The sequence below is a fragment of the Thalassophryne amazonica genome, chromosome 9, assembly GCF_902500255.1.
Source record: "Thalassophryne amazonica chromosome 9, fThaAma1.1, whole genome shotgun sequence".
Classification (NCBI taxonomy): domain Eukaryota; kingdom Metazoa; phylum Chordata; class Actinopteri; order Batrachoidiformes; family Batrachoididae; genus Thalassophryne; species Thalassophryne amazonica.
In genome coordinates this window covers 23,612,097-23,626,742 of record NC_047111.1, presented here as the reverse complement: position 1 = coordinate 23,626,742, position 14,646 = coordinate 23,612,097, and the positions used below count along the sequence as shown (strand labels likewise).

The following is a 14,646-nucleotide window of genomic DNA, read 5'->3' as shown; positions in this document are numbered from 1 at the left end:
AACCAACCGTGCAACATGTAAACAAAAAAACAACAACAATGTTCAATAAAAACAGTTACATCAGGAAACTAAGAAACCATTAAAACAGTTACCATTACATACATCCTCTTATCCCCCTTAAAAATCAAGGACGGGTTTATATACATGACAAGCGGGTCTCCCAAAGAGTTTCATTAAACTCATGATTAACTGTCTCACCATGTAACAGGACCTGAAAACTATTTTGCGTAAGAAGCCACGTGTGACCGCTCGATGACGACCTTTGATTACATCTGTAAAGGCCACGTTTGGCACCGGTCTGGAAAAAACAAACCCCAAAGGAAAATGCTTCTGTCCGCCCTGTGCAAAGACTCCCGGAGGAGCATTACTTAAAAAATACAAATGTTACCTCAGTGTGCCGGAAATACCAAAAATGTAGAAAACAGTCACAAGTAAGCATGTTGAAAGTTTTAAGACGGGCACAATAATGCATGTAATGTACAGCAAGTATGACCCCCCGCCACAAAAAAGTCACAATTTTCTGATTGCTCATGTAGCTGATTTTTTTTTTTTTTTTGCTGTCCACACGTGCTAATGCTAATCAACACCGCCACCAACGACTAAACTGGTTATCAAGTCAAGATGTGTTTTGATAAGTTGGCAGTGTAATAAAGGTGGAACTGCTTTGCAACGAAAGTGCCGTTTGGACTGAAGCACAAGTTATCCGACAGGATTTTTTTTTTTTTTTTAACCACAGCGCGAATCCTCCTGCACTGCCTTGGAGGACAAACATAAGACGAGCATTGTCCCCTGTGCTCAGACCTACAAAACATCTGGATTTTGGACCAACTTAAACAATTTATGAGGAAAAAATATGAGCTTTTCATAAAACTCTCCAAGTGTTTCTGTTGTTGCAGATTATACAGGCAGTGGTTTAAAATAAAAAAAAAGACAATAATACAATTAAATGTGTACAAAATACTGGAAGGACTGTTTGTTTCCAAGAACAAATTTGTGTGTATTAAAAAAATAGCAACTCAAATTGATACTGTTCTGCTGTAAACGATTATGGCTTCTGCTCAGTTTTATGGCTCCCTCTTCCCTTTATCCCTAAATGCCAGGCACCGTTTCTCAGACACAGTGAATGTCATTTTCACCTCGTCGAGTGTGACATCACCGAATTACAGTGAGTTAACGCTGTGCAATATTTTCTCTGCACATCTTAAAAACGGCAAACAAGAACGCAGCCGTCCAACGGGGGGAAAAAAAACAAAAATGTTTGATTTTGGTCAGAATACATCATGAAATAAGTTATTTACCATTTTAAAGAAATAAACTTGAAACAAATTTGGCGTTGCAAACTAAATACTTAATATTTGGGTGTTTTTGGAAATGTGCCAGTCCTGTGCCTTTGGGGCTAGCTCTGCTTTGGGGTCATGATTTGCTTTGGCTGTGTTTTGGACACTGCTGCAGAAGCAGAGGAGGATGTGGACGAAGACGAGGAAGAGGAGGACGAACTCCATCGTGTTTCTACACCTGTGCTGGTCATCTTCAGTTTCCGCCGTTTCGCGAGGGGAGCGTTGTCAACACTTTTTAAAAAGAAGCCTTCTCTCTTACCTCGGTTGAAGGCCTGGCAAGGACGCAACACGCCGCAGATGAGAGAGTGAAAAGATGGAACACGTTCACCAAATAACCATTACAGATTTGAGGAAAAACACACATAAATAAACAGGGATGGGTATTGATAAGATTTTATCGATATCAATGCCATTATCGATTTCGGTTATTGATTCCCTTATCAATACCTCTTGTGAATTTTCTGTGTCCTAATAGGCTTTACAGATTTTCTATGTCAACAACATTTTATTGACTTTTAAAGTAAATAAATATGAAATCTGTCACTGGATCCTTGATATCTGGACATAAATAGAAACAAACAAAATCTGTAGTTTTTGTCAAAAGCATTTCCTTTCAGACATTAATGGCATAAACGTCACTCCATACCTCTGAGCTGAGCTCTGCCGGTTGCACTGCACGCAGTGATGGGCACAGTTCCGCTAATCCGCTAATTGGCGAAGCTAACTTTTTTGATAGCGGATTAGCTTTTCAGCTAACTTTGAAAACCATAAGTGCACCAATTAGCTTCTGCTAAATTTAAATGCGCTAACTTTTTAGTCCACTAATATTTTTTTGCTGGCATGGTAAGTAAAGCCGAATGGTCAAAAACATGTGTAAACCCTAAAATCACACCTTAGTTCCTGTCGGTTATATGTTTTGCAGCAGTCAGGCAGCTGTGAGGAGCTGAGCTCAACCCGACCTCAGCAGAAGGGACTTGGCTGCCCGGCTGATACAAAAAAACAAAACAAAACAAAAAAATGCCATTTACATTCAGCATAGAGTGCCCCAGACATGTGGCAAAAGGCATAAAAGCAAATCAGGTTTGACTTATAGTTTGATTTAAAAACCAAACTAATTCCGGCCGTTCTATTGATTTTAACATCAACGCTGTCATTTTTTACAAATTGAAAATATCACAAATATCTTTTAGTTTTAAATTAATGCACTAATTCTGAAGGTTTGAGTATTAAACCTCACAGATGCCAAAAGGCATTATGGGAAAATGAGCCTCCTCATCACTTGTTGGTTGGTCTATTTGTAAAAAAAAAAAAAAACCACACACAAGTTACTGTAACATGTGTGTTGGTTTTTACAAATAAATATGTCATTTGTTTTTCATTTGTTAAAAAAAGGCATTTGCAAAACTGAAAATTCTGTGTGATTCAGTACAACGAATGTCGACCGTGTGACAGTTGGATATTATTTATACTCCCATCCAGTACATGGTGGTGTTCCATGCATTTTGGGTCAAAATCCATAGAACCCTCTACTTTGACTCATTGTTTGTGTTTGGTTTGTGATCACCTTTGATTCTATTCACAAGCGTCGGCGGTGCTTAAACTCAAAACTGGCTTGTCAACAGCTGATAGTGACCGTAATCAACACTAAACGTTAGGGGTTAGCTGTAGCTAATTTTTTTTCAGTTTATCAGTTTAGCGTTATAAAAGTTACCTTTTCGGTTAGTGGATTAGCGGTTAATGAAACTAACCTTTTGGTTAGCTGTGCCCACCACTGGTTGCACGTCAGTATCAATGTAATTCATAAAGAACGTAGGACGTCTCATTTTGGGAGGAAAAAAAAACTTTTGTTCAATTGTAGTTTGTTGTCTGTATTACAACGTTTGGAAAGAGGTGTCATTTGATTTAAAACAGCGATTCGCTTTTATTAATTCTGGCTGGACTCTAACTTGACTCGGCACAGAGCAGCGCAGCGTTTGGAGTGGTAAAAATGGAACAAAGGACGATTCTTGTTTCTTGCCTGCAACAAGTATAGAGTTCCAATTAGTGACTTTAATCCGCACAAAATTGACTCATGATTGACATCTTCAAATGGCTTTGACAGGGGCTAAGAAGGGGACTTGCCGGTTCTGAAAAGCAGCGAAGCAGAGAACCATCAAAGCAGCAGGTCGGAGCACTGCTTCATTGGTTCAAGCTTCAAAGCAGAGCTGCTGCAGAAGCGTTTAATTACAGACCCGCTACTGGGTCTGCAATCAACGTAGAGAAATGGTAATTTTCCCGACAAACACCCTCAAAAACAACAGCCGCTCTGAAGGACCGATAAGGGAATCGTTAAGCAAAAAGGCTATTGATGTCGATGGATTGAATAATTTCTTAACGATTCTCAAAAAGAACCGGTTCTCGATACCCAACCCTATAAATACGTAAACTCACCTTGTACGTGGCGTTGACATACGTGCGCACGGTCGGCCCGCTGGACTCCAGCACGTCTGGCGTGCACAGTGGTGTGGTGGACATGGACGCTCCACCTTGCAGCCAGCTGTTCTCTTTCAGATCAGAGAGTTTAAGACGCATCTCTGGATCTACTGTTAGCAGGCCTAACATCAGTTATAAAAAAAACAAAAACAAAAATTAAATAAATGTGTGCAATTATGAATTTCAAAGAATAGTGAGGAAAAACAATTTATTGTTCCTAAATCACTGGTAAGGTAGAATCCAAATAAATAAACAAGCTATTCTGATGTGTCCTTGAAGACAAGTGGGATGTAGATAAAATCTTTTAGCGTAGGGGACATCTGGTCACTTGGACAGACGAACAGACAAATGTCCATGTTTGAATCATGTCTGGATATCTGACGTTTGACATTTGAACCCCAAAAGGTACATTTTATTAAAATAAATGCTAAAAATCACAACATGTATCAGAGCCAGAAACTGCAAAAAAACAAGTGTTGAGTTCTCAAATTTCCAACAGTCCATAAACTAATCATGTACACTAAAAGCACTCGTCAGGAAAAGCGACCAGATTCGAGTTTATATTGTGGCAGTTAGTCTATATCATTTTGTTCTACATGTCTAAATAAAGCATTTGTTGGATCCAGCTTATGTTATGTTTGCATTCTCCAGTTCATGAGTGACGCTCTGAAGGACTAAGGTGAGAGCAAGAGTCACATGACCAAATAAATAGATAAACGTACAAACCTTCAACTGAATTGCAGGCTGAGGTAAAGGCAATATTCCATCCTTTCTCCCCCAATTTTTGTGAAATACACTGTCAAAGAAATTCAATGTACTTTTTTTCTGATTTAGGTTTATGTTATACTACTATACCTACTTCAACCACTGTGCTGTTTTGGTAGCAGTGTAGGATTTGTAGTTGCAGCGTAAACGGAGCTCACATTAAGTAAAAACGTGACAAAAAAAAAAACTGTGCAGAAACTGCTTGGGGTTCAAAGGGTTAAAACAAACTGCACACGTTATGTCCTTTGGTTCAAAACAAATTCATGCAAAAAAACAAAACCACTTCATACCTTTCAGGAGCTCCTTGGCATCCTCTGAAACACCCTTCCAGGCCTCGCCATCTAACGAGAAGTCTCCCTCTTTGATTTTGTGCATGATGTCAGCAGCATACGATGAGGTCATCCCGCGCTCTTCGCTCTGAAATGGCACCTGGCCTGACAGCATGGTGTACTGGTGGAAGCACACGCATAGTGATTAGTGCCGCAGTCGGGACGAATGACACCAGCGATTTAAGTGAGGTTATCGTCAACACTACCAGAATGACCCCGAGGCTCCAGAGGTCACAGGACTTGTCATAGCCTGCACTGTCGAAGAGTTCTGGTGCGGCATACTGCAGAGTGAAGCACGGAGTCTGCAGGGGGGCGCTGCCTGCGGGGCACAGGCGGGCAAATCCAAAATCTATTACCTTCAACGCCGATTCCTCTCCCTCATCTGCAAACAGCACGTTCTGCAAACAAAAACATGATTAACTTTTTTTCTTTACCTTTCACACTTGGGCTCGGCTTGTTAATACTACCAGTACATGTTAGTACTACTAATCACTGCAAGTTTTGTCCTGCCTTTGAAATGTGCATTGCATGGATTTTATTTTTCTCGTAACCCCGCCCACTAATTTACAGTGAGTTTACCTTATCCCTTGTGAATAGTAAGCGCACAGGTAGTGCACCGTGCATGTTGCATGGTTGCACTGTTAAAACTAATTGCTCCTCATATTTATGCAGGAATTTATTTTCGAGCATAACCGGCCCACCTCAGGTTTGAGGTCTCTGTGCACAACTCCAGCCTCGTGCATGAAGCTGACTGCAGAGACCAGGCTTTGTAACAGCTGGCTGGCCTCCGCCTCACCAAAGAGATTCTTCTTCTTGATTCTTTCTAACAGCTCGCCGCCACGCAGAAGCTCCATCACCAAATAGGTGTGGTACTGTGGAACAACAAAAGCTTTAGTTACACATTCTGAAACGTGCATCCTTCAGGGCGCAGGCGTTTGTTCCGATGTGCACCTGATCAGTGTAGACGTCATACAGCTTGACGATGTTGGGGTGACTCTCACACTGTCTCAAAGCCGCGACCTCCCTCTGAGTGCTTGCCTCCATTCTAACACGTCCAAAAGAGATAATTTAATGTCAGCAAAGACATTCTGTGACACGTTAAAGCACAGCAGAGCTCACGCTGAGTTCTTCAATAACAATCTTCAACAATCATTACCTCTGCCAAAGATGGTGTTTTTGAAGTATTTTTTAACACTTTTTTTATAGTTACTGAACTTAGTGAAACTCCAGATAATTTAAAGAACTGAGTCTAGAATTGGAACAATGAATCCTTCCCTTCAATTACGCTGATCATTCAAATATGTAGATCTGCATGGACTCTGTCGATACGTCACTTTTTTAACAATCACGCACAATCACACCAGCTCTACCTCTGAGCCGCGTCTCCCGGGCCATTACTTATGAAATCAACAAGTGCTCTAGGTTTTGGTATCAGATTTGCTTTATTTTCACCTTTTTTTTTGTAGTTTCAGGGGCCAATATTAAAAATCCAAAATATTTGGTTCGTACCCCAAAGGTTTCCTTGGTTTCAATGTATGGGTGATCATGGTTGCAAGAAATTGAAATTTGAAGTTGAAATTTCTTTGACTGAACATTTTCTGTGAGTGGACAGCTGAATGCTGAAGGTGCGAGGTTCCCTAGGGGGTGTCTGGGAAATTTTGGAGAAAAAAAAGTGCAATGTGGTGTATTCTGAGAGCACTTTGGTCAGTTTTTTTGGTTTAAAACACATTGGTATTTGACTCCTTTACTGCAACAAAATATGGCTCAAGTCTTGATTTGATTAAAATTTATTTACTATCTTGTATGTATTTTATGTAATATGTTTCCACAAATGGGCTGACTGTCTGCATTAACTGACTTTAATTCTGCTTTCATTGTTTTCATTCTACATTGATCAAATTCTAAGTGTGTCTTATGAAACAAATCAATAATTGCACCATTTCTGCTTTCAGTAAATAATAGACTTAAAGATGTAACTATTGACAATAATAAGGCTTTTGCCACTTGTAAGTCATTTAAAACTGATACAATCGTAAAAAAAAAAATAATAATAATAATAATTAAAAAAGACCTTCACCAGATCAAAACAACATATTAATGCCAAATTCCACCAACAGACCAATCGAACTCTAAATTAAGTGTTGTGAAATGCCATCACCAGAATGCAGCACTTTCAAATGCCACCAGCTGTAATATAAATAAGCAAAATCATAACCAATGAATATACTTGTACAGTATTTACCACAGTGCTTTAATTTTCCCTCAAAATATTTTATTTTACAAAATATATATCATTATTTAAAGGTTTATCTATTAAAGAGTAAAAACTGAGGAAAATCAATTAGAAGGTCTGAAATAAGTTTCTGTAGGAGGTATTTTAGCCATAAGGTTAAGTCAGAGGGAGAAGTGTTTGTTGACTTTTTAAATACTTGAAAGACACTGGACTCATCTAGAGGATTTAGTCCTGTTATAATGCACTGATGCAGAACGTGGCAGCAATGCAACAATAAGGATCCCAGCTGCCGTTAAATGCCACAGAAGAAGAACAGGGGCGCATTTGGTTTACTCCACAAGGTCACATTTTGGGAAAATGTTGAGAAAAACAAAACTGTCAGGATGACAGAAAAACTGCCTGCTTCACTGCATTAAAAACTACTGTGTCATTTTTGAAGAAGAGAGTAAATGCTTTGTCCATCAAATAATGTGTTTTTAACATTTTCAACATTGTTTATTAACTTAGACTTTGACAGAAACATGCAAAAAATAACTTGGATCTTACAAATATTACAACATAAATTAAATTTTCTGTTTATTATTCTTGCTTTCAATGCATCTAAAATCACCCAAAATTATATAAATAGGGCTTGCCAATGTTTTAGTGGCATAAAACCCTATAGCTATGAGCCGTGATTACATAATTTACCCGGCACTGAAATGGTCCAAGCTATATATATATATATATATATATATATATATATATATATATATGAAACTGAGGTTTCGCACCCATGGGTGTTGAAAGAACAGGTTTTTTTTTTTTAAACTAAAAATACCTTTTCCGAGTCCCCTATCTGACATCTCTAGCCTTTGCAGAAATAAAATGAAAGTGGTTTTGAATGTATCCTGTGATGACATCATTTTAATACAGACACAAGTATCCTGAATTATTTAAAATAAGGAGAAAATGTGGTTCAAAGTGAACTGGGCCACCAAAATGCTCTTCTGCAGGGCCCTTAAGGGTCAGATAGGAAAGGATTAATTGGGATTTTATTAGATTTTGATGTCATCTACCTAGGAGCCAAAAAAGGAGCCTGACTTCTTCCAAGTGAATTCTGGCATTCATCAGGGACGTGTTCTGGGTCCTTCTCTGTTCACTGCCTGCATGGACTGACCGTTGGATAAGATAGTTACTCAAGTTTCGATCAATGTAAATGAAACACATTTGGATTTTGAACTGCAGGTCAGACAAAACAAGCACCTCTGGTCTGCCTTTTTTCATCATTTTGTAACATTTCTATCTGTACTTTGTGCAAATGAAGTAATCCATCACCCTGATCTATTATTAGTTTCAAAGCGGCTGACTGAGATGAAGCAGCAAAGCTGTGATTAAACTCACCTGCGGCTGACGATCTTCACAGCATACTCATGGCCAGTTTGCTTGTGTCGGCATTTTCTGCACACTGAAAAACTACCCTCCCCTAGTGGAGGCCCCTGGAGGCACAGCTCATAATTCTGGAAAAACTGAGATTCCTGGGAAAAAGGGGGGAAAGAACAACAAGCAAGAGATGCCATTTATGCTGTTTATCATGTTAATGCCTTTTTTCTCTTTCCTGCAGCGCTGCCAGCGGGCCAGACGTCACTATGTGAGTGAACTAATTTTGTCAGGCAGTCAGTCATGTGACATTTTGCTTGTGAGTGAGATGAGTTCAGTTGTACTAAAATGAGTGTCACCAAACTTGGTTTATGCATTAGGCATAGTGACCCCAAGAATCCTCGTGGGAGTTAAAAGGTCAAAGGTCAAGGTCAGTGGTGACGGAGAAAGGACAGGCTTCAGGTGTTCTTGGAAAATAGCCTTACAGAGTATCAGAATGCTGTGAAGGAGGCAAAAACCCAATATCTGTCAAGTATTATAGCCAGTAGTTCTAACTGTCCGAGAGTGTTATCTGACACAATCAAGTCAGTTTTAAACCCACCCACCATATTGTCTGACATTTCGCAGGCTACATGTGAAAAATTTCTCAAGTTTTTTACAGAGAAAGTAGCCACTGTCAGATAGAATATTTTAAACTGTAACACGGTTTTTAATAGCCTTTACACTCTACCTGAACCATCTGCTGTTTTTAATAGTTTTGAGCCGGTTACTCTGACACTTCTCACTGAGGTTGTCCAGAGCATTACACCCAGTTACTGCTCATTGGACACTATTCCAGGAAAGGTTTTTAAAGAGGCTTTTAACACTGTGGGTCTGAGCTTGCTCTCTTTTATTAATAGCTGCCTCAGCTCCGGGACAGTTCCAGCCCATTTTAAACATGCTGTAGTTAGGCCTCTTAAAAAGCCCAATCTAGATCCCTCAGTTTTATCTAATTTTAGACCAGTGTCAAATTTATCGTTTTTATCTAAGGTTTTAGAAAAAGTTGTTTTTAATCAGTTGGAATTGTTTTTAGAACACAACTCTGTTTTAGATAAATTTCAGTCGGGTTTTAGATCGCGACATAGCACTGAGTCAGCTCTTTCAAAAGTACAAAATTACATTCTTTTATCGTTGGACTCTAAAAAACCTGTGCTGCTGGTGATGTTGGATCTAACAGCTGCGTTTGATACTGTGGACCACTCAATCCTCCTCACCAGTGTTGCCACAGTTACTTTGAAAAAGTAATCCAATTACTGATTACTCCTTGAAAAAGTAACTTAGTTACTTTACTGATTACTCAATTGTAAAAGTAACTAAGTTAGATTACTAGTTACTTTTTTAGTTACTTTTCCCAGCTGCCGACAACAACCCTCTGCCACCTCAACATGACAATGATACCTGTTTTGCCAAAACTTACTTTATAGTCACCCTTTCTTGACTTCAATGAAAATAAATACTTGTTTTATAAAAAGTAAAATAAAGACCTCTTTCTTGACCTCATATTTAACTGTTGACAGCACTGTAACAGTAAAACTTGCAATTTCGAACCTACATTGTTTATAAATGTAACTATTAAATTCATTCTAGCATTTTTCTAACATTTAAATTCTCTCTAAATATTTTACTTGTCGAAATTAATATTATTTTAAGTAGTATTAGTAGTTAGTATTAGTAGTAAAAAAAGGCTTCAAAACTGGACCTTTAATCTAGGGGTGTTGTGGGGGGCACATCCCTCCCCCACGCCCCCATTCCATCTGGATTCGCCCCTACTTTGGCGTTTGAGCACAAAGAATGGATAACATTTATTTATGCAGAAAACGTGACCAGATTTACAGGTAAGAAAGTTTTATTGTGTTTTCACATCATGTGGTCCTCAGAAAGAGAGTTTAGGTGCATTTGAGTGGAAAATAGTGTTAGTTGTTGACGCGTCGCGGAGGATCAGCTGTTTTAACGTGCAGATACGGAGCGGCTCAGCTCAGAATTCTAAATAAAGGAGAAAAAAGTATAAAAATGTCTTTGTAAAGCTCAGTGCAGGTGTGCTGATCACCGTGCTTTAAGAGGAGATGACGAGTCGAGCAGCTGCAAAAAGCCGTGGATGAAAAGCTCACAGCTCGCTTAAAGTGGGCAGTTCAGTCGAACCCCGACCTCCTGCCCACAGACCAAGTTTAATGCTGCTATCGACCCACAATGAAAAATAATAGTAACGCACAGTGACATGGAGAAGTAACTTTAATCTGATTACTGATTTGGAAAGATTAACGCGTTAGATTACTCGTTACTAAAAAAAGTGGTCAGATTAGAGTAACGCGTTACTAAGTAACGCGTTACCGGCATCACTGCTCCTCACACGTCTGTCCCAGCAGGTTGGCCTCCGGGGGACTGTCTTGGAGTGGTTTCAGTCTTATTTGACCAACAGGACTTTCAGGGTGATGGTAATGACTTCTCCTCCTCCACAGTTCCTCTGACCACTGGTGTGCCACAGGGCAGTATCCTCGGACCGCTCTTGTTCTTTTTGTACATGCTTCCACTGAGTTCAGTCATCACCAAACACAATCTTCAGTTTCATTTTTATGCCGATGACCTCCAGATTTATATGCCAGTTGTGCCTAATAATACAAGTGCTTTGGACTCCATACATAGCTTTTTTAAGGATATTAAGGACTGGCTGGCTCAGAATTTTCTGCATCTTAATGAAGCCAAAACAGACTGTATTCTGTTTGGAGCTAAAACTAACTCTGATCCAGATCTTGGCTCCCTGGCTCCTTATCGTAGGGCTGTGGTAAGGAACCTTGGTGTGCGGTTTGACGACTGTTTAAAATTTGAGAAACAAATTGACAGTGTGGTAAGAGCCAGTTTTTTCCAGCTGAGACTCCTGGCAAAAGTCAAACCCTTTCTAAGCCAAAAGGACCTTGAAAAGGCTATGCATGCTTTTATCAGCTCCCGGATTGACTATGCACTTTATGTTGGTATCACTCAAGGCTCTCTAAACCGACTCCAACTGGTCCAGAATGCTGCTGCTCGCCTGTTGACCAATACCAGGAAGCACAGCCATATCACTCCTGTACTTTACTCCCTGCACTGGCTTCCAGTCCATTTTAGAGTTGATTTTAAACTGTTAATGTTTGTTTTTAAAGCTGTAAATGGCATTGCACCTTCTTATTTATGTGACCTGTTAAAAACACACAACCCTGTCAGAGCACTTCGGTCTGCTGACCAAAACTTTCTTGAGGTTCCCAGGTCCAGGTCCAAACAATGGGGTGACCGTTCTTTTGCAGTAGCAGGTCCTAAGTTGTGGAATGCATTACCTCCTGAACTGAGGTCCATTAATAGCTTGCCTCTGTTTAAAGCTAAGTTAAAAACATACTTGTTCAGGGCAGCTTTTTGCACATAATTGCTTTGACACTTGTTTGTCTATTTTTATTCTATTTTGGATGCTCTTATTGTGTTTTATTGTGTTTTTCGTACTTTTCTTTTTATTTTATCTCTAGCTGGTGCTATTGGAAAGCACTTTGGTTCAGTGAAAACTGTTGTAAAGTGCTACAGAAATAAAACTTGATTGATTGATTGAGTGGTGTATACTTTGAAAAAATATTTTGAGTGCAATAGCTTCTTTCCTAATTGCCTGATTATTATCAAATTTTGGGTTTTATGCCTGATGACCCATGGACCCGATTGTTTTTTGGGTCAAACAGTCAAAATCACTGAATTGTATTTTGTAAAAGCATTCTGCAGAAAAGCGTCACATTTGCCCAGTGCGCCATGGGGTAGTGCTGGCTATGTAATTGTTTTTTCTTTCCCTCTTGGTGAGTTAAGTGGCTATATATATATATATATATATATATATACACACACACACACGAGGTCTGTTAGAAAAGTGTCAGACCGTTTTAGTTTTTGCAAACACCTGATGGATTTGAATCACGTGTGCTTGCATGAGCCAACCTTGAACCTTCGTGCACATACAGGAACTTTTTCACGCCTGTCGATTGCCTCATTTGCTGATAAGCAGCCTTTGTGTGGGGACGTGTGTTGTGTTCTCGGCGGATTTTCATTGCAAGGAAAATGGCGGAACGACTGGAGCAGTACTGCATCAAATTTTGCCAGAAACTGGGCGACAGCCAGGTGGAAACCATTCAGAAGATTCAGACGGCTTTTAGTGACGATCCTATGGGCATCACACAGATTATGGAGTGGTACAACCGGTTTAAAGACGTCCGCACAATGGTGGAGAGCGAGCCACGCTCCGGGCGGCCATCAACATGCTGAAATGATCAGATCATTTCCAAAGTGAACGCTGTAGTGATGCGAGACTGTCGTGTGACTATCCGAGAAATTGCGGAAGAGGTGGACATCAGCACTTCTTCGGCACATTCCACTGTGACAGAAGATTTGGTCATGAAAAGAGTGGCGGTGAAATTCGTGCCGAAGCTGCTAAGGGCGGAGCAAAAGCACCTTCGTGTTGAAGTCTCACGGGACATGCCTGACTCCGAAAAATGATGCCCACCTCTTCTAATCCATCAGATTTTCGCAAAAAATAAAAAGGTCCGATACTTTATATATATACACAGTAGCGTTCAGAATAATAGTAGTGCTATGTGACTAAAAAGATTAATCCAGGTTTTGAGTATATTTCTTACTGTTACATGGGAAACAAGGTACCAGCAGATTCTCACAAATCCAACAAGACCAAGAATTCATGATATGCACACTCTTAAGGCTATGAAATTGGGCTATTAGTAAAAAAAAAAAAAAAAAAAAAAAAGTAGAAAAGTGGGTGTTCACAATAATAGTAGTGTGGCATCCAGTCAGTGAGTTCGTGAATTTTGTGGAACAAACAGGTGTGAATCAGGTGTCCCCTATTTAAGGATGAAGCCAGCACCTGTTGAACATGCTTTTCTCTTTGAAAGCCTGAGGAAAATGGGACGTTCAAGACATTGTTCAGAAGAACAGCGTAGTTTGATTAAAAAGTTGATTGGAGAGGGGAAAACTTATATGCAGGAGCAAAAAATTATAGGCTGTTCATCTACAATGATCTCCAATGCTGTAAAATGGACAAAAAAAAAAAAAAAAAACCAGAGACGCATGGAAGAAAACGGAAAACAACCATCAAAATGGATAGAAGAATAACCAGAATGGCAAAGGCTCAGCCACTGATCAGCTCCAGGATGATCAAAGACAGTCTGGAGTTACCTGTAAGTACTGTGACAGTTAGAAGACATGTTTCTCATACTATGGTGTTGGGCCTATATATCGCATACCAGGTATCATGGATCAGTTTGGATATGTCAAAATACTTGAAGAGGTTATGTTGCCTTATGCTGAAGAGGACATGCCCTTGAAATGGGTGTTTCAACAAGACAATGACCCCAAGCACACTAGTAAACGAGCAAAATCTTGGTTCCAAACCAACAAAATTAATGCCTCGCAGATGTGAAGAAATCATGAAAAACTGTGGTTATATAAACTAAATACTAGTTTAGTGATTCACAGGATTGCTAAAAAAGCAGTTTGAACATAATAGTTTTGAGTTTGTAGCGTCAACAGCAGATGCTACTATTATTGTGAACACCCCCTTTTCTACTTTTTTTACGAATAGCCCAATTTCATAGCCTTAAGAGTGTGCATATTATGAATGCTTGGTCTTGTTGGATTTGTGAGAATCTACTGAATCTACTGGTATCTTGTTTCCCATGTAACAATAAGAAATATACTCAAAACCTGGATTAATCTTTTTAGTCACATAGCACTACTATTATTCTGAACACTACTGTATACACACACAAAATTATGGCCAAACTTCCTATGGTCAAAAAAAAAAAAAAAAACAAAACAAAACAAAAATCTATGTAGTTTATAAGTTGTGATCTACCAGTTACTGTAAAGCTCCTTACCTCTAACATTGCACTACGGTGGACTGAGGCAGATCCTGGTCGATCAGCACCGACCTGGGACTGGACAAAGTCTCCCATAACTGCATTCTTATTGAACAGGATGGAGGGAGCAATAAACGAGTAACCCTAAAATTGCACAAAAAAATACATTACTGCTTTACTAATGATGTGAGTGTGACAAAAAGTGCACAAACACCATTGTACTCACACTGTACACCGCC

At 39.4% G+C, this 14,646-nt stretch overlaps 1 protein-coding gene across 1 annotated transcript in view; it reads right to left on the bottom strand.

Annotated features, from left to right (window-relative positions):
* Positions 1-863: 863 nt before the first annotated feature.
* Positions 864-14,646, bottom strand: part of rps6ka4 (ribosomal protein S6 kinase, polypeptide 4) — a 39,102-nt gene continuing 25,319 nt past the window's right edge. The window contains exons 11-18 of the mRNA XM_034177784.1: positions 14,426-14,551; positions 8,520-8,653; positions 5,855-5,948; positions 5,605-5,775; positions 5,110-5,301; positions 4,865-5,024; positions 3,768-3,931; positions 864-1,609 (exon numbers count right to left, since the gene is read on the bottom strand). Coding sequence (XP_034033675.1) covers positions 1,397-1,609; positions 3,768-3,931; positions 4,865-5,024; positions 5,110-5,301; positions 5,605-5,775; positions 5,855-5,948; positions 8,520-8,653; positions 14,426-14,551 — 1,254 coding nt within the window. The 3' untranslated portion in view covers positions 864-1,396. The remainder of the gene's footprint in view (positions 1,610-3,767; positions 3,932-4,864; positions 5,025-5,109; positions 5,302-5,604; positions 5,776-5,854; positions 5,949-8,519; positions 8,654-14,425; positions 14,552-14,646) is intronic.